Source organism: Colossoma macropomum, unplaced genomic scaffold, assembly GCF_904425465.1.
Source record: "Colossoma macropomum unplaced genomic scaffold, Colossoma_macropomum, whole genome shotgun sequence".
NCBI classification, from domain to species: domain Eukaryota; kingdom Metazoa; phylum Chordata; class Actinopteri; order Characiformes; family Serrasalmidae; genus Colossoma; species Colossoma macropomum.
The window spans coordinates 21,332,282-21,353,794 of NW_023494789.1; the positions used below are offsets into that span (position 1 = coordinate 21,332,282).

At 37.6% G+C, this 21,513-nt stretch overlaps 1 protein-coding gene across 2 annotated transcripts in view; it reads left to right on the top strand.

Annotated features, from left to right (window-relative positions):
- tns1a (tensin 1a) overlaps positions 1-21,513 on the top strand; it is a 240,106-nt gene that overhangs the window by 45,033 nt on the left and 173,560 nt on the right. For both annotated transcript variants that reach the window (XM_036570545.1, XM_036570546.1), the window contains exon 2: positions 18,882-18,996. In XM_036570545.1, the coding sequence (XP_036426438.1) occupies positions 18,882-18,996 (115 nt within the window). The remainder of the gene's footprint in view (positions 1-18,881; positions 18,997-21,513) is intronic.

Genomic DNA, 21,513 nt, shown 5'->3' on the forward strand with positions numbered 1-21,513 from the left:
CATTTGTGTAAATCGTAGTATCATGTGCGATCATGTTCATGTCTTGCTGAACGTGACCAATCAGCTGTCATTCCAGCAATGCTAGTCATCAACAAGATTGTTGTTTTTCCTCCTGTTCCTGAATCGGTCCCATAGCTGCACTTCAGGCCGTCAGGCATCATTGCCTCATGTTGATCTGCACTTGCCCAGTGCCACACAAAAGCGCCCATTGTTCTTGTCAGGGTTCCAATTGCTTTGGAAATTGAAAGCAGGTGCTGTTGCCTTTGCCTCAGTGCTAGGTTTCTGCTACACTAAAGAAGTCACTTTATGTTTCAAAGAGACTAGTTTGAAAACGTCACTGCCAGATGCTTCCATTGGTTCCGAAAAGCGTGTTTCAGAATGGGGCTGTAAGCGGTGACTCAGTGGCGTTCCCACATGTTATGAGTCTGCGGGACTTTTAAGTAAACTTTCAGCCTCCCTCTCCTCCTTTATAATGATTTCTGGAACGCATTACATCTGCTATTGTTGAAGAGCTGCACTCACTAAAGAGAAAATGATAGCTAGTGAATTCAGGCCCAGATGTGCAGCAAGTCACATACAATCTACTAAGCTTGCATTTGCTGTTTCCTTGAGAAACGAGCATGGTTTTATGTGAATTTTTGCAGCAAATAGTGGACAAAATGTGAATGATCTGGAATAATACATCACACAATAGCCATATTATATCCCCCACAGCACCTTTTTACAGTCCTTTGCAAAAATCTGGACACCACCAGTGTTTTATTGATGTTCTAAGTGAAAATAATTTAACGCATTCTCTATAGGATACACAGTTTTTAACATACTGAAAAAAAATAATTAAACATCACATTTAAACTTTTGTGCACTATTTTATGTTTTATTTTTTCCATGTTTTATGTTTTTCCCAATGTGTTAAATCCAGTAAACAAATAGAAATAGCGCACCAACATTTCCAAAAATACGCCATATTTATGTTTGTTCACTGTAGAGCAGTGTTCACCAGCCCTCCTCCTGGAGATTCTGTTCTTGCAGGTTTTAACTGATGTGTGTAAGCAGTACTTAGATGGATCAGGTAGAGTCGATTAGGTTTGTAGCTAAAAGCTAGATCTCCAGGAACAGGGTTGGTGACCTCTGCTGTAGAGGATTATTTGCAATTAGAAAATCAAAGAAATATGTAGTTGGACCTGGGGTACCCAAACTTTTGCATAAGAGCATACATTTTGTTTAACTCATTATTTTCCCATGCAGCTCACTGAAATATTTGAAGAAACAAAGGTAATTGGTTTTATAATGCTAAACCAAGTAGCATCAATTTTAAACAGAACATTCCAAGACTGGAATTTTCCTTTTGGCAAAGTATTAATGGCAGCTGGTATAGTTCAGATTGTTATCGTTTGAGCAGTTTCTTTGCAGATCTCTGCAGGTCTGCATCCAAAATGCCTGTGTACACTTCTGAGTTCATGATCCTATCATGGAACACAAACTCACCAACACCATTTTAAGGAAACAGACCCAGACTTTGACGTTTCACCTCTGCGCTTTACAGTACTTTTAGTGCAGTCTGGTTGGAATTCTTCTCCAGAGTCTTGCACCAATTTGATATGGTGCTGAAAATATCTTCAGGAAAAAATATTATTGCTGCATGCTTGCTAATCTGAATGTGTATAGACTTATTGATCGTGCAGACTGTGTGGACATGGAGGGTGTGAAGCCACATGTTTGAAAGGTCAGATTGATGTTAAACTATTGTCTGACTTCTGGATTTTTGGGATTTGAAACAAATGGTCTATGGAGTTTTCGGGGGCTAAAGATGGTTAAAATACATCTTGCATAATGTAGAGACTTTACTTGATCAGTAAAAAAATGCACACACACACACACACACACACACTAAGAAACACACTATGAAACACACAAACACACAGGCAGAAAAATGCTCAAGAACGGATACAAACACACAAACATACAGAACCACACAGAGAAACATGCAAACACACACACACACACACACACACACACACACACACACACACATATATATACTGAGAAACATACTTTTTTATTTTTATAGTTTTATTATAGGTTACTATAACAACCCTGACATATACACACACACACACACACACACTCACAAACATACTCACAGAAACACACACACAGACACACTCATAAAGTCACAGAAACACACACACACAGAAAAATATGTATGTGTTTCTGTATGTGTGTGTGTGTGTGTCTGTGTGTGTGTAGGCTGTGCTCCAGACAAGAGTGAGTGGGTGGTGGGGTCAGTCAGGGACAGCAGTGTTTCTGCCTGTCTTACAAATATATAACACACACACACACACACACACACATGCACACACACACACACATGCGCATACACACAAACACACACACTCCCATTTCCTCCTGCTTGCTCATACATCATCCTGCCATACACAGCACACTACTTGCTGCTTTCAGTTTGCCTTTGAAACTCACTGTTACTCCTGTAAATCTTGTTTTTGGACCAGTCTTCCTTCAGACAGACCTCTGGATGTGTCCACTCTGAGCTGTGTGGAAGTGTGTTCTCATTGTGCAGTTACTGGTAGAAGGTTGACTTCACTTTCCTGCAGATTACATTAAGAACTCAGGGTTTACATAATGTCAGTGGCTACATATTATTCATCTATAAATGGGCACGTTCAATTATAATTAGAAGTAGATCATACAGTCATATTTATCATTATTATGATGCATTATGTCACTATATGCTTCTTATATTGGATATTATATGGATATTATCAGCAGCTAAAAAAATTGACCAACTGCGTTTTCCATAAAATTAGAGAATAATTAGTCCTGTTTAAATGGATGTGATGCAGCAAAGTATACGAAACTTTAAATAAAAGTCATTATATTCATAATTTTTGCATGTAAGGTGCAAATATGGCACAACTACTGTGAGGCTTCTTCTCTGTTCCAATTTACCAAATCTTAGAATAACTAAACATCATAATACGTATGCTGTGATGTTATATTTTTGCCGTATCACTCAGACTTAATTATTATCATCCTCCCTGGTTTGCAATTACAGCCGATAACTTAAAGAGCCAATAGCACATAAATAGCCATTTATCTGGCAGTATGCATTTATTTCTTCAAAAAATATTAGAATAAACACAAATAAACATTACACTGTGATTTGATGTGTATGAGTGTATTAGCTTAACCTTTTCCAAACCTGCTCTCGAGGAAGTCCAGTATTTACAGTTACCATTCACTGCCTGCTTCAGCTAATCAGTCCTTCATTGAATGAAATCATATGTGCTTTTGATGGAATCAAACAAATACATATGATGGCTGGAGAGCACCAAGAAATCAGGAATCAAACCTGTGTTCTTCTCATTGTATTCTTCTAATCCAGAGGTTCCTAACCTTTTTCACAGTGCGACCATTATTGGAGGATAAAAGTATTTCATGACCCCTTCTTCCTCCCTGCTCCCACCCTTGCAGGCCACTGCATACACATCAGTGTACACATTACAGAAATTACTGAAAATTTACAGTAGAATTTACAGAAGAAATTTATAGCAGAACAAACTAAATTTCTTGTTTTAAAGTCTACATGTTTACTGGGCCTGCAAACCACAAATCTTAAGCCTGCTGCTAAAAATGCAAAATTATGTTATCTGCATTTGTCATATATGTCTTATGTCTCCTCGATACTATGTTGCATCCTCTAAGGGGGTCCTGAATCCTAGTTCTCCTGTTCTAAGCCAAGATAATAACCTTTTTCAAAACAAGGAATGTATTTCTTCTAATGTCACTGGAAAAAACACACTTTACTGCTGGAGTACATGCACTGCACTCAGTGGCCACTTCATGAAGTACACCTACATTGTTTCTACACTCATTATCCATTTGATCAAGTTTACTAAGCATATAGATGCCTTTTGTAATTCTACAGTTACAGACTGTAGCACAATTTTTACCCCATTCATCAATGATCAGGACCCCCACAGGACCACCACAGAGCAGATATTATTTGGGTGGTGGATCATTCTCAGTGCTGCATTAACACTGACGTGTTAGTGGTATGTTAATGGCTCATACACAGCATCATTCAGCCAACTATGTCATGTGGCCAGAAACTGACCATTGATATACTACACGATGTTTGGCATGCCAGTGTCAGTGTTACCACATTGCTGAGAGTGATTCATAGTTACATTTTGTATTTCTTAAGTGCACCTGTATGCTAAGTGTGCCTAGGTGTAGATACGAGGTAGGCTTACCTAATAAAGTGGACAGTAAATGTAATTCTTTTCTTGGTTGTCCAAGATTTTTGGACAATATATAGGACTATAATATATTTAGCTACGAAATTAGACAAGTAATCTAGCTGCCTCAAAGTTTTGACTAAAACAGAATGTAAGACGCAGCTTATCATTCTGTTAAATTACTATTTGTTGCTCAATGAACTAACAATTATAAGGCAGCACAGTTCCTTATTTTATATTAAGTTAAAACATTTTTTGTTCACAGTGTGGAAAGATAACAAAGTATAAAAGAAATAGAGACCAAATATACTAGGCATATGCTTGGCATATTTCTGTTCTATTCTTTTAAAATAAAAGCCTGATATACAAGTAAATGTTTACAGCTAGTGTCATGTCTAATTAAGCTACAGTTGTATGCAAAAGTTTGAATGCAGATTTTAATGCACACTTTCTATTTATTTGATGAGTTTTGCACAGGCCACATGACATATTTATTTCCAATATGTTAAATTCAGCAAATAAAAAGTAATTGTGCATTAAAATATGCTAAAACGTGTTCTCTGTAGAGGGTAAGCACTTCTTTTGATCAACAAAACATGTAATTTGACCAGGGTCGCCCAACCCTAGACATCATGGCTTGATATAATTAAGCATTGATACAGCTCTAGAATTTTAACATGTCTTACAATCATTACAATGCAAAAAGGAAAAATATTGTTTTTTGGTGTCAATACTGGGTACAGCAAAGGTGTTGGTTATTGGTTATGGTTATAGAACCAGAAAATTGGTGCATCCCTCTGCAAGGCTTTTGCTCACCCATTCAGACTTGCCTCAGCTGCCAGGCATGCAGTGTAACAGCATGAAGCACTTTACACCTTGAGAGAAATGAAGTCCTCAGTTTTGCTAATTAGCACAGAAACTGTGAATGTGAGTGGTGGGGAGCTACGCTGTGGCTTATTCGCAAACACACACAGCTATTATACTGAATAACACTGAATTTAATAGCAATATGTTGTAGCTCTGTGTTTATGTTCCAGACGGTTTGTCGCTGTTTTTGGAGTGGGACTTCCCACTGGTTGGCTTTCAGAAGATCTCGTCTCATAAACTATTTTTACAGCCCATTACTGTAATGTAACAATCTCTTCATGAACTTTAAACACATGCCATTTTTCAGCCACAACACACTGAATGTTTATGTCCTGAGACTTGCGAGTGTTAAGGGCCTTGGTTTACATGAGCTTTAGCATCTTTTGTGAATAGTCTGGCTGTTTTGAATATTCAGGTGTCAGTGCAGAGTGCATGAATAGGCTGTTCTTTTTAAAGGCTGCTGTGGTTTGTGGTTTGGGGCAGGAAAATCAGGCACCACTAAAACTATTATGCTACTAAGTAGCCACTTAGTTTTTTTCCACTTTAACTCCTTAAAAAGTGCCAGTAGAGCCCAATCAACATATCAGTTGGCTGATAATATTGATTAATACTAGCGAACCATAGTTTTATCAGTATTGGCAAAAATATTGTGGATATCACACTGATTATTAACATATTTTGGTCATGCCATCACCAGTGTTCGGAATTGCACTCCCTCGACAATAGCAATATGTTTTTTCTCAATAAAAATGGACTTTGGAGGCTCAAACTTTTGTATTTGACTGTATGTAAATGCAGGTATTGTGGATATGACATATGTTCATCATGTCTATTCATTTACATTCTCATAATTTTATGGTAATGTTTTGAATGTAAATAACTTACAGACCCATCAGCAGTTGCCGAATTAGACTAGCTAGTAGGGATGCACTGATATGGGAATTATGGGCCGATACTGACATCAGATGCCAATACACCCTTATTTACAAAATCTAGAAAGTGGGACTAGATCTACTTGGATTAGCATTATGGACAAGTAAAATATTTATTTGCAGAGGGTTACAAGTACAATAACATAAATAAAATGCAGACATTTTAGCACAGTAGCCCAGAATCATCAAAACATTCTGCTCTTCTAGAAAACAATAAATGTTTAATTAAATATCAGTTTGAAATATCTGTCTAAGCATCTGTCTAATGCCGATAATAATTTTAAAACAATTATTTTCTGATATGAATATGATATGATATCATTGTCTATCCCTACTAATTAGTAGTTAGCTTCAGCTGATAGTACAAACCCAATTCCAAAAACGTTGGGACAGTATGTGAAATGTTATTAAAAGCAGAAAGCAGTGATTAGGAACTTCTGTTTGACTGGTATTCAATTAAAAACAGTACAAAAGCATGATTTTTGATGTTTTACCTTATGGACTTATTTTAACCATTGTCATGTTCAAATAATTAAGAAAGTCCCTGAAAAGATGGCTCCTATGTGCATTACACAATGTGCATTATTTCTGTAAAAAAGCTAAAGATTGACTTGTCAGACCACAGCACACTAAAAATGATCTGCTTTATGTTTTTGCTTGCATTTTACCTACTGTCCCAATACACCATTTTTTGGTGTTGGGTTTGTAAATAGAAGTTAAAAGCAACATGTCATTATGCCATCTGCGATGGAGCTGTTTTATGAAAGTTAATGTTTTATTTGGAATCAGATAAAATTCATTAAGGATGGCTTATAAACATTAACAGTGTAGTCTTATAAAAACGGTTGGTTCAAAGATTATGTCTCAAAAGACATTTGTGCCTGTAACAATAACATATGGACCAGTTTTTTAGCAGTATCCATAAGGGGCACTTGGGGGCCTTTTGTCCCCCTTTTTCATCCTTCCAACAACAGTTTGCTGCCTGTGCTTTACAGAGCTTATGCTACAAGAGCTCCTGTGAAATGATGTATGACATGTATGATTTTTATGCTGAATGACATTCTCTGGGAGATTTCCCATGATGAGCGAGCCACAGTGGAGCAAGAGCTAATCTCAGTGGACAGGAACTCTTAATAGAAGTGTTGCTGTGTGTCATAAACTTGTAGCATGCTAAATACAGGGTCAGCACTGAGCAGAGAGGACGGCTGTCAGTCAGGTTGCTGTCTGTTTACTCTTTCATCCCAGACAGCTGGGTTGATGTTTAGTGTAGTTCCATTTGTGAAGGTAACCACCAGTCCCTAATTTCTCATATAAATGTGAGTTCTCAGGTTCCTAACTGGTCTTGGCTTGTATGTACAGATTTAGAAAAACTTTTAACCTTTATGTTATGTGGAGGTTCTTTAAATGTCTTCACATCTTCGAAGTACCATTTATGGACAAGTCCTTTATCCCATTAGTTCTCTAGTTTGTCTAAGGCCTCCTTTTGGATAGTAAGTGCCACTGCGTCATTGTCCTCCTCGGCCCTACTCGCTATCCTCCTTGTTTCCCCGCCCTCGATCGTTAATTTCACTTAGTGAACTTAGTGAAGACTGTGTCTTACAGGAACCCTTTCCATTTTGCTAGTTTTCTCTGCAGCTATCGCTGACCAGGCATGCCACTGTTGTAGGACGTTACAGAAAAGTTGTTAAGTGCCTGCTGGAGGGCCACAAATTGTGACTGCTATTTTTAAATAAGTACCGCTTTTTTAGACATTGCCAAAGCAGATTAAATAAACTGACAAAATGTAAAAAGTTAAGAAACAACTTTTGAAATTTTTCTGTGGCCCCTTAGAACTCCTTGGTGGACCCCAGTGGACCAAGAGGTGTCTTTCTATAACATCACTCCAAATAACTCTTACTGGTATTTGTGTAGTTTGTCAACCAACCTACGCATATGGTATTAAACACATACAAATACAATGCATATATATATATATATATATATATATATATATATATATATATATATATATATATATATATTTCGTGTAAATCTCTTACCTCACATTAATTCAAATTATTTTAAATAATTTATTTTATTTTTAAAATTGCAGTAAATACACAAGCATGCTTGGACAACTATTCACAGTAGTTAAATTTGGACAGTAAACATTACATTGTTAGGAGTCTCACTTTCTCTGTATCTTTTAATCATTTTTTCCAGTTTTGGAAACTCCTGCTTTTTACACTTATTTTCCTTTGACAGTCATCTTCCTTATTCAAGTGGATTATCTTATATCTAATCTCCAGAAAAATTAATAAACTTAAATGATTGAATTTTGACTGGAAATTAAATAAATGATCTCTAATTTGCACAGTATTATCTAAAATTGATTACAATATTCCAAATGTATTGCCACTCTGAGATTGATGCATCTTGATGACTGACCCCTTACATCAACACTGAGCTTCTGACCATCCATATCTAAGCTTCCCTCCCTCTCTCTCTCTCTCTTTCTCTCGCTCTGTCTCTCTCTGTCCCTCCCACGCACATACAGTATGTAAGACAGAGAACAGATGTTGAGCCCAGTGCCTCTGTTAGTCCTCTGGCTGCTCTCGTCTCAGCAGGTGAACAAGAGCTGGCCAGCGTTCTAAACTGTTGACAAACAGCTACGGCCCCTAAAATCGCATCCTGTAGTGGCTGATGGGAAGAACAGTCACATGATGGTACATGCATGCTTATTTAGGGGTCATGGCGGTCAGTTACCCAGTTCAGGGTCCCTAAACTGAGTACCCTTGATGCCATGGCAACCTTCCAGCAGCTTGTGTTTGCCAGGTGAGCTGAGGCTGGACCATCACTGCAACAGGTTTCCCCCAATGAGGAAAACCAGGGCTGAGCTGCTGCATAGACAGTGTGAATGACACTCTGAGCTGTGTTACTGTTGGGGAATAGAGAGTGTTGCTCAGAAGAGTGTTTCCGAACAGACCGAGTAGTGACAGAGCCAGAGCTTTTTAGATAAAAAAGCAGTGAGAATCATCCATTTGACCCTTATTCATCATCTTTGGCATATCTGTACGAGTAGGAGTATGTGTAAATTTGAGTGTAATAGTTTACCGAGCAGAAAAACTGCTTGATTTGCAGTTAACTAAAGAAAACTTTTGTCAATGTTATCTATAATATCACTAATAAGAATAAAAAATAACTATAATACTAATAATGTGTGTACATGGCAGTCCGGTAGAAAAGTGAATGTACTTATTTTACGTGCATATTGGTATACACAAATGGTGCAATTATTCCATGTTTCATTTAAAGATATTGCGCTTTTGTTTTATATGACTGACAGCACCCAAATATGGACAATACAAAGTATAGCTGGCGCAGAATCATCACATACACAGCAATAATACAAGGTTTAAATCTATTATTTTAGTAAAACAATCACATTACATAATCACACCATTTTACTGCTTAAAAACTACTAAAATGTTTTTTTTTTATTTCACATTTTATTCTTTCATGCACTGAGGCTGATTTACCTCAAATCTTTTACAAAAGTTTTATGAATCAGAGGAGTTCATATGTCCTGAAAGGTGGTCAAATCTGCACTCTTTTTACACAACTCTGATAAATAGGGGAACAATGAAGTAGAAACACGCAATGATATTTTTGTTTGTGTTTGTATGAGAATATGCATGTGTGAGTATACAGTGTCTGGAGGGGACCCCCTTTTGTCACTTGCTTTGTCTTTCTTTACGTTTCTCCAGGAAGCACTGCTACTTACTACTGCAACACTTTTGATCCATTAGTGTCACACATTTCAAACTGATACACAGAGCCGCTGATTGTAGAATAAACACCAGTAATTTTCTTTGTTTTTGATCACATTGAAATAGCAGCACTGTATGCTAGTATATACCAATATAAAAAAATGAAAATGCTTTTGTCTTATCCACAGATAGGCTTACAACAATTTTCACATGATTTAAGTATCTAAACTTGAGGTTGTGTGAGTAGCAGGGCGTTGCCGTTGTGTGATCTTTTTGAAGATCTGTATTATTTTGGCCAAAATTATTACAGTTGTTGGATTGTGTGAAAAGCTTGGTTCCTCCAAACACCAACAAAAGTTATTCAGGAAGCTCATAGCACACGTTTACATACAAACATTTGAGGATTCATATGCATATTGTACCTTTCAGTGACAGCAGTATTGTAAAGGCCATTTATCATTATAATGATTAACAAGCAATGTATTGTGTTGTGTTGTCTGTGAAAATGTGTATATGTGTACATATGTGTAAAGAACATGTGTATGATCTGCTTTTAGTCTGGCTGTTACACAGGCCTGTAGCACACACATGCACACACATTTGTCTTGCTACACATGTGAGAACTTCCACAGGTTTATATTCATTTTTTGTATTACTATAGCTCAATAATGCTACACCTAAACATAACCCTAACCCTAACCCCAGCATCTTTTAGTTTTTTTTTTTTAAATGTCATTTGTGGTGAAAACAACACATACAAAATTTCATGTTGTCTTATCATAGTGAGGACATGTAGTCCTCACAAGTATAGCAATGCAATATATATATATATATATATGTATATATATATATATATGTATATATATATATATATATATATATATATATATATATATATATATATACAGAAACACACAAAAACAGACCCACACAGAAACGCACATACACACTCCTAGTCTAGTCAAACCTCTACTCTCATGGGAGCAGGAAAACACAATCATCAGCATGGCAACAGCCCTCTGACCTTCTTCTCTCTCTCCATGTCTCTCTCTCTCTGTTTGACAGTGTTAAAATTGGGGGGAGTGAGGGGGTGGTGTTGCGTGGCAATGGACTCCATGTGTGCAGTATGCATGTATGTGTGAATACGTGTGTTTCTGTGTGTCTTTGATTCACATACACTTGCCATCAGAAGGAGCTTCTCAGTGTTTTTATAATGATCACCAATACACACAAAAACTAACACAAACACAGGAAATAGATAACTAGAAAAATAAATATGTAGAAACTCACTTGGAGTATTTGAGGTTGTTCAGGAGAGCATCACACAATGAAAATGTAATTTGTTTGAGGAATCTTTCCAGATTGCAGCCTTCTGCCATAGCAGTATTTGAAATGTTAGATCACTAAGAATAACTATACAATTAAGAGTGTTTATCCATTTTTTGTTTTTCCTCTAAGTTTTTTTAACTCTCTAAAGGAACTTCTTTTCACAAATACCTCTTGCCTGTTCAAAAATGACCATCTACAGTGGTTGGATGTTCCTCCTCCGCACATCTCCCAGCATAATCCCACAAGTTTTCAAAAGAATTTAAAGTTAACTTGAAATCAAATTTGACATTTTGTGCCATGTTAGATCATGATCATATTAAGCATTATTTATTGTGTCTCATCAAACAGTTACAAATTCTTGCTTTCTTACATCAAAATCTAAATCAACTTTTTGGTTACACCTCTGCATCAGCTTACATCACTTTTTCTCAACATTCTGTGAAAAATATCATTTTTAGTTTTCATTTTCATTCCTTGTACCGTTTCTAATCCTTTGAGCCAATTATGATGGAAAAATACAGATGAAAAGTCCTCTCCAAGCATTTCGACTCTCAGAGTCACTGGCCAAGGGTCGTCACTGACTCGCCGTCACTGATTCCCCATCACTACACAGTAGGTATTGCTCTAATTATATTAATGAAAGCGAGGGAGAAAAACATTCATTGAAATGTCATGGATCTTAGAAAACATTAAAAGCTCTTCAATAGCACAGCAGTGAGTTCTGTATGTTTGAGCTCAGTCTGTGCCTATCGGTTGGAAATGTTCACCTTCATTATAAGCAGTGTTATTTAGCAATTTATTACTTTCATGTGCAGTCATCAAGCACTAGTACATGACCACTAAGTGCATCAGAATGTAAAGTGGAACAGCATTTTTGATATATCGATTGCTATTTTTTTAATTTTCCCTTTTAAGAGTTTGCCAGTGTAACTTTAGCTAGCTAGTATTATTAGCATGTATGCTAGCAGCTAGAGAACGAGAGGTTTTTGCTCATATTTTTACACTCTCAAGAGAAAATATAGAGATTGCTTGACTCTTCACATCTGTGTGACTGTGTGTGAGTAAAACTCATCTTAGAGTCTGCTAGTCTTTCATAATGCTAGTAACAGTCCTAAAATCTGACACTGTGCTAATTAAGAGCTTGCAACACACACACACACACACACACACACACACACACATCATCTAAACCGCTTATCCTTCTGGGTCACGGTGTGGTGCTGGAGCCTATCCCAGCTGTCATTGGGCTTGCAACAGTGCTACTTAAATGTGTTTCATGGATTCATTTGTGAAACAGCAATAGATAGCAGCATGTCAGAATCAGGAAACAAAATTATCAAACAAATCAATAAAAGGCAGACTTATAAGATCTCCTTTGCCAATATGAGATGTCAATATAATATAGTGTATAACTTCCTCTTTTATGCAAGAATCAAGCTGCTATCACAATAAGAGTGTTCTGTAATTCTACTTTTTACAGGTGAGGTAACTTGATTTACTTGAAATATTTACTAAATATCCTACCTACTTAAATTGTTCTTTTTTTATCTTAGTGTTATTACTTGAAATAATAATACTACTACTACTACTACTACTAATAATAATAATAATAATGTATGATCATTAGTAGTAGCAGCAATAGTATTAGTATTATTACAATAATAAAAAAAAACTGTATTTATTGACAGAAAGTGGCTGGTAAAACTTTGGCATCCACCAGACACTGTTGGCTGGTGGACAACCTTATGTACCATAGACAGTACCGTAGACACATAAAATGCAAAATAAACTGAATCCCATGGTGGTCCAGACATGTCTAGTCTTGTTCCATCTGTAACTTACTGAACTGAGCTCCCTTGGTATTAACAGTAATAGGAATCCTGCTCAGTTTTATAGTAAGGTAATAAAAATTGGGGCTTATGACATATGCACATTTTAGCAGTTCTTTTTGATTATCAGGGTATTGGCCTCATTTGGAGTAATGCACCAAATCTGAAAGGATCTTTTGATGCTGCCTGCTTGCAGCCTGCTGCCTCTGTGGAACAGGATGCAAGCTGGAAATGGAACACACTCAGCATAAACAGTTGTAGTGCTTAAAAGGCTGACGTTGCCATGGCAACCATGTAGGCTGATATTCCAGGCAGTTGGAGTACAAATGGAACAGATGTTAACATCGCGGGCCAGGGTCATGTGATCACTTACTCGCTGCTTGTCCTACCCTACACACACATGTGAAACTGCCATTTACACAACCATGAATTCATTAGGGAAAGGAAAGGGTAAAGAGCAATACATTCTCACAGTGTCATAAAAACTGTTAATGCAGTCATTAGAATAAACATCAACCATATAATATAGAGGCATATAAGAAGGCTGTTAATCATAATATAGACAAAGTACAATGACTTTTCTAATGAGGTCACAGGTAAAGCTTTCTTCTGATGACTCTTCCATGCAGATCATGTTTATACAGATCATGTTTGTGCAAAACTGCAGAGTAGAACAGTGCACCATCACCCCTCTGTCAGCTAAATTTTCCTGCAGGTCCGTTGTCGTCATATGGGGGTTTTCTTTGCCTTGCTGGCCAGCATGAGAGCAGTTCTATCTAAAGGTTTTTTTTGGTCTTGCAAATGTTGCCTTAAATTCCACTGTTTTTCTTAACTGCCATTTCATCATGACTTTGTGAACAGTGGAAATTGTGAGGTTAAAGTGCTATGATATCTTTTTATAGCCTTTATCTGCTTTGTAGGCATCAGTTAGTTAGCTTCATTTTAGATCTTCAGCCAGTTGTTTAAAAGAGCTCATGGTTGTTGAGCGTTAGCATAAGGTTTTAAGAGTCAGAGAATTTGTTTTGCTCTGGAATTGTCATTTACTGACAGTTCTTAATGACAATTCTTGACCTTCTTGCCCAGTCCTAATCAATCAATTAAGGCCTAATAAATCAATTGGGTTCTGACACTGGAAGAATTGGAAAGGTGTCTTCACCCTTATACATGCTGCAATTGCTATTTTTATTGCTCAAACTTTTGCATGCAACTGTATAATATATTTAAACTAGAGTTTATGTTTAGTGTAGTTCTAAAGTTAAGACTGTTTTTTGCTATACATTCAAATTAAATTACCATAAATTACATGTATGTTCTGCATCAAGAGAGCTAGCAAGGTCAAATAAAATGATGCCCTAGTCTCATCATAGAAAGTATGCCTGGTGCTTTGTTGTCACCGGAGCACAAGTTCTGTTGAGAGCAAGCTTGCTAGAAAACAAGTAGACCTTGAAGCCCCAAAGTAGCCCAGTGTGTTATCTTTAGCACTGTTCCTGTGCTGTGTGTGTGACTACTTCCTACAGGTAGGACATTCTATTAGGTGTAAAAAAATGTGTAGAAAACCTGTTTGTGAATCACTATCATGATGTAGGCCTATGCAACCCTGACAGTACTACTCATAGAACTTTTTTGCCAGTTTCAGGTGCATTCTGCCCATGTGTTCTGTACAAAGCTGCCACACAAGCCTAATCACACAGTTTACTTGACAAAGAAGGGCCTGGGTTCGATTCTCTTGCCGGGTGACCAGTGTGCTGTCTGTGTGGAGTTTGCATGTTCTTCCTGTGTCTGTATGGGTTTCCTCTGGGTGCTCTGGTTTCCTCCCACAGTCCAAAGACACACAGTCAGGCCAATTGGACATGCTAAATTACTCCTAGGTGTGAATGTGTTTGTGATTGTATATGTCTGTGTGTCTGCCCTGTGATGGACTGGTGACCTGTCCAGGGGGTTTCCTGCCTTCTGCCCGTTGACTGCTGGGATACAGGCTTCAGCTGTCATGTTGAAATAAGCAAAGACGTCACTGAAAAAGACGTGGAGAAACAGCACTTGCGGCTCCAAAACATGTAGACATTTTTCAGCATTAATGGTGCCTTCACAGATGTGCAAGGTACTCACTAATACACCCCCATACCATAACAGACCCTGGCTTTTGAACTTTATGCTGGTAAATGTTAATGTCTATTGCAAGCTTCAAATAAAAGTATAGAGTGTCTTCTATAAGCTTCATCTGTCTATGTTTGATCTAGAACAGATAAAAGATGTCTGTATGCACTACCATTAGCATAGTGCTAACATACTATTGGAAATCTCATAGTGATATCACAGCAGAAATTAGCTTTATCACTGAGGTGTTTTATTCTCATTTGTTGACCTAGTTTTGACATTTATAGAACACACAGAAGGCCTAGCTCTAATCGTCACTGTTCTCCACTGCTTTTATAAGATATTCATATGCAACTTCACATAGACATCAGTCAAGGTCACTTTGAACTGGAGACATCCCAGTCCTAAATGACTGCAGAACTTACTGCCAGTAATGGTTGAATAGAGTGAATACACTTGAGGAAGACAGTATGAGGCATGCGCTTTAGCTACGGCCGCCCTTCTCTCCAGCGCTCCACTGCCAAGGTCACCCGCCTCCTTCCCCTCAGCTCTCAGCTTAACTGGCCTGTCAGGGTATGACAAAAGCCATTAAGATTTAGGGAGATAGGGAGAAGGAAAATGCTGAGAAATACACTTTTCAAAACCATGGCCAAATGGGCTTTGCGGCATAGGGGCTCTGAGTATGTTTGGGTAGCATATGTGTGTGTATGTGTGTGTAGAGTATGAGGGATGGGAATGTTATAGAGCTATCATCATCAAGGGGAAAACCCTGTCCACCACAGGGCCTAACAGTGGACCACACACAGGAATCAGGGATGAATGATATTTGGGGAAAAAGTTGTGATTTAATGTGATTTTATTTTTTTTGATAAATAGGAAAGGCTACAGTTCAATATTCTTATTTAGGTTACAAGATACACTGTAAAAAAAAAACAAAAAACAAACAAAAAACATTTAGTTAGTTACCAGATGGCCTTAAAATTTTGAAGTAATTAATCTTCTAATAGTAAGTTAAGTGTCTTATGCTCAGTTAAGTTAACTCCAGTGTCTTATGCTCAGTTAACTCCAAATTTTAAGGTGATTAGGGGTTAACCTAACTTTTTTAGGTTAACCTCTTAAAATCCCAGGTTTATTACATACAAAGCCTTATTATTCAGTAACTACATGGACAGTGCAAACTGGTTGAGCTATTGTTAGGTAATAGAAGCATGTAACAAAACTTTGCGCCTGCTGGCAGGCCCTGACCATGTAAGGGCTTAAAACAAAAGACTCCATTGCAAGTGACCCATCCAGGCTCTTCCCACAAATGTTATATACTTTATTGGTCCAACAAGACAATTTGCTGCTTAAATATGCCCAATCTGAGGGCAGCACCGCCTGGGGCAGCGGGGGGTTAAGTGCCTTGCCCAAGGGCACAACCAGGTATACCTAGTCAGTCGTGGGATTTAAACCTGCAATTGTCCGGTTGATGGCTCACCTTTTCTACCACTAGGCTGTGTTCTTTAGTAGACGTTATTGCAAAGACAAGCTTTAGAGAACACTGGTAAAAAAAAAAATGATTCAACCTAATGAATTTAGGTTACTTAAGGTTGTTTCCAGCTGAACTGTGCTGTAACTAATCAAAACTAGACAGGTTGGAATGATGACAAGTTTGTCAATGTTCTACAAAAAATCCATTTCAGGACTGAGCATGAATAAGTAAATTATATACTTTCATACTGTGTTTGCAAAATACCTTACAGTATGTAGAAAACACATTAGTGAATGAACAAGGGACAAACTGATCATGAACTTTTATGTATGATTCAGATACCGATTTCTTTACTGCCTTTTCTTTACTTCTTTACTTATTAACCAAACCTGCCACGTAGACCTGATTTTGAATGGGCTGAACTGGTAGTGTACATTTTTCAGTTTTAAATCATAATTATAAATTATAAAATTGAAACACAGCAGCACAGATCTGCTAAAATTAAAACTGGATGATTTTGAGTAAAAATATGCCGATGCCGATTGTGGCCGATTCTGATTGTTAATCCTTGTAGTAACTCCTGATGTGATGCAGTGACCGCATTTTTTTACCCACCTGCTAGCTAGGTCCCTACATCACATGCTATCAAGCTGAAAGGATAAGAGCTAGCATGTGCTTCCTCCAACTTTTTTCTAATTGCCAATTTTTTTAACACACCGTCATTGGACAGCTCAACACCCTTGGAGAAGAACACCAACTGCGATCATTTGTCTGTCACAGCCGTGTTATTTTTTGGTGTCATTTGTGACGTTTGAGCAGTGATTGATCTGCTCATCGGGCTGTCGCTGTAAATAAAAAGATCTCCTTAATGACTTGCCTGGTTAAATAAAAGTAAAATTAAAAATTAAATAAATAAACAGTTCTGTTAATGTTATGCTCGTGTTGGCTAGCATTACGCTGAGTGATCAAACCTGTGATCTCTCAACGACAGGGTGAACCCTGGTTGTGCCACACAGGAGCACGTGATTGCCTCTGTTTATCAAAACACACAAGAACATTTGTGATTGGTCTCATCACACAGTAAGACATTGAGGATCGTTTGCATATTACACGCTTCTCTATCTGTATATCAGTATTGTGAAGTACAATATCAGGATAAAGATTAAGGAACATTGTATTGTGCAGCCCTGCTGCGAATCTGGAATTAGTGTCAGTGTTCATTCTGTAATGGACAAAGTGGAGGCTGCAGTTTTGATTCCATGATCCACCTTCATTACGTGTTCAACCATGTGATATTTTCTTATTTCAATCAAACACACCAAATAATGCATTATCACACTCATTTCTTTGGTTATATGTGTGCTGTGTGCTATTAGTTCCCCTTTCCCTTTAAGCAGAAAACCTAGAGAGAGCAGTGCAGCGCGCAAGCCGCCACTGACTGCACTGATGCCTGCTTTTCTTCTCATCAGACTTCATTAGTAATTTAATGAGCTATCTTCAAAGTGATAGCATCCTCTGGTGTATAGCAGCCTGGTCTGCTGTCGGTAAAATCACGCATCACCAATCCACATGCTGCAAGCTTGCATCTGCCTTTGAGCCTCACACACCCGTGTGCAGTTGTATGCAAAAGTTTGTGTGCCCTGGATGCACATTTTGATGCACAATTACTGTGTATTTGAATACATTGAAAATTAAAAGTTAAGGCAAATTGTATATGTTATGTTTTATTTGCTCCCAAAATGTTAAACTCAGCAAATAAACAGAAATTGAGCTCTAAAACTAGTAGAGAAGTGCCATATTTAATTTCCCTGGGTGTGTTCAAACTTTTGCATATGACTTTAAATGCATCAGATTGCCACAACACAGGACTGCTACTGAAGCTACACTGGTTCATATTCATGTACTTTGCTGAAATAATAATAATATATATATAAATACATTTTTACAAAAATTAGTCAACTTAGTTACAGTTTTTTTGTGTTTGGTTCAGTTTGAAAAACTTTCCTGGGTCTGCGCCTGGACTGCAGTTTGCCAGGGGACATGCCTTGTCCTAGACACTGGAAAACTCAGATCTAATCCATTTGGATTTACAAATTACAATCCAAATGGTGTACTAGTGTAATCAGAGAAGAGAGAAATACTTAATTTATCTGTGCTTTGCAAGGCAAGTACCCAACATTATATAATTACCGGTGTCCACCAGCATTATAATCTAGTGGAAATCCCAGTGTCAGGCAGGTGTGAACAACACATAATTACATGCAAACAGCCCCCACTGGAACAGCTTTGCCAACAGAGCATTGTGTTTTGACATTTTCACTGTTTTGACTGCTTGTCTCTCTTTGCAGCCGGAGGACTTTGAGGGGGTCCATTCCCACACCTTCAAGGTCAAGACTTTCAAGAAGGCCAAGAGCTGTGGGGTGTGCAAGCAGGCTGTGACCAAGGAGGGCCTGGTCTGCAGAGGTCAGTAATGGTGTAAGAATCACTGTATTTCTGGGTAAAATGTTGTGTGGAAGCCTTTGAATCACTTTCATTGGGTATGTCTATGTGTCAAAGTGAAGAAAGATGTCTTCTCAAAAGTCAGATATGGCTTATGCCTTAGTATGTTATTGTTAATAGCTGTAAAAATGTTTTGGTTTTATTTATATTTATATTATTATTAGTCAATTGGTAATGGATCGACGTATCTATGTGAAATTAGAGATGCATTGATACTGAAGCTAGTACTGCTGTCACCCTATACTAGGCCTGCACCAGAGTCCTCTTATTTGGGTAACCATGTTAAAAACAACCATGCTAAACAGTTAAATGAGGTTGCAAGCATATTTTTAAAAATTGTTTTGACCCTTACTGAAGCAGGTGCAAGAGAAAACACAGTGATACCATATGAGTTGAATCTTACTCTTTGTCAAATAAAAGAACATAATAAAGAACAGATCAGTAAAAGTTGTGGTATTGTCATTTTTTACTTGGCCACATAACTGTAATTAATCTAGTAAGAGAGAGCAGAATTTCAAGTGTCCCATGAACTTTATCATCTGAGAATTTGTGGCTGCTTAGCGTAGCCCTTTACTGTGTTCTCTGAAGCCATTTAACCAGTGCACCTGTGTTCATTTCCTCCATGTTAGGTACACTAAATGTGGTATTAATATAGTATATCACATCACGCAATGACTAGAAGCTATATTAATGAGTGGAATGTCTTGTTATAGTTTGCATTGAATATACCAATAGTTTGTAAATAAGTTTTCACCATCACGTGGCGGGGGGGGGGTGTTACTCTGGTGACTCAGTTAACTCAATTAACCATCACGGCACAGGCCAGACACACTGACAGTACTGTATTGTAGCATACCAGCAATGTTATATTACTTTTATTGTATGTGACCGTATAGAAAGAGACATCTTAGTAAACAAACATTTAAGAAGATAGAAAGCATAATTTGCATGTATATATAATATTAATAATAGTCAATGCATTAGTATGATCTTTAGTACTCAGTATCGGCAGATAAACCGCTGTCAGACTAGACTCTTGCAGTTGCCTTGCGAAATGGGTGTGACAGATGCTGGTTCGGAATGTTGTTCACAAAAAACCTCCTGTCAGTGCAGTCAGCAAGCTATCTAACCATAAACAGTAATAGCACAAAACCGAACATAATTACATCAGATAATTACTTGTGGGAATGCAGTATTGCACACTGAGTCACATCCACAAAAAGAAGATAACTGGTGTGGTTGGCGTCAGTGAGGTGACTTATGTGCAGCTGTGGTTAGCCTGTGAGCTTACATAGTAGTTAGCTGGCTAACTCGTCTACCATGAACATAGAGAACACAAAAGTGAATTATATTAGATAATTATTACACTCGCCAGAGCAGTGCTACACAATAATCAGTGGTAAAAAAAAAAGAGAGAACTGGCATGGTTGGTAGCAGTGGGGTGACTTCTGAAGGTGCACCTTCAGTTAGCCGTGGAGCTAACACTGCAGTTAGCAAGCTTGCTTACTCATAAACAATAATCAGTAAAACCACAGATAATATAATACAGGCTCTCTTATGTGTTTATTTACAGTTGGTAAATTGGTAAGAGTTAAGTCAGAGACTAGTTAAATTAGCATCCAGTTTTGGAGGTTCAGTATCATGAAGGGCTGCCCAATCAGAGGTCAACACAGCCAAAGTAGTAACACTATTAATAAAGGATACTAATCTGCATTTCAAACACAAAATGTATTTGTCCTGGAAGTCTGCGATACATAATCGCTCATTGCGCTAAATTCCATTGAAATAAATGTAGCGCAGGTGTGACTGTATATTGACACCAAAAATTATACTGGTGCACCTTTTTGTGGTCTCAATAATACTGAAAACAAGAAGATCAAATAGTTCTGCACAATAGGCTCATTTTGTCTGTTGACCATTGTCACAGGTTCGGCTTTTGCAATATGCAAATTAGCCCATTAATAAATCACAGCATTTCTTGTTGTGTGCTGTAATCATCCTGAGCTGTGTCAGATGTTCCAGATAAGTTTCTGTTAGTGTTTTGATGAATGATGGAATTCACGTGGTCCAACAAAACCAAACAAAGTAATATAGGCTGTTCTTTAACCTTACATTGTGTTTTAATAAAGCATATAATGTGAAGTGATATAATTGCAAAATGATAGTTTGTACATGTTGCATCCCTGCTACTAAAAAGTAAGTGGTGTAAAGGTTGTGGTTTCAGCACCTCTGCTAGTGGACAGCTCCTCATCTCCTCTCCTCAGTCTATCAGTCTGCCTGTTTAAGTGATTATATGATACAGACCTACAAATAGTTTAACAGTGACATAATTGTAGGGTCTCTGGATATGAATACATACATACTAGAGGCTGACTGATATATCAGTTGGCTGATAACATCAGAAGATACTGGTAATCCACTGTTTTATCAGCTAAAATATTGCCAATAATGTGGAAATAATTAACATGTTTGAAGTTTGTG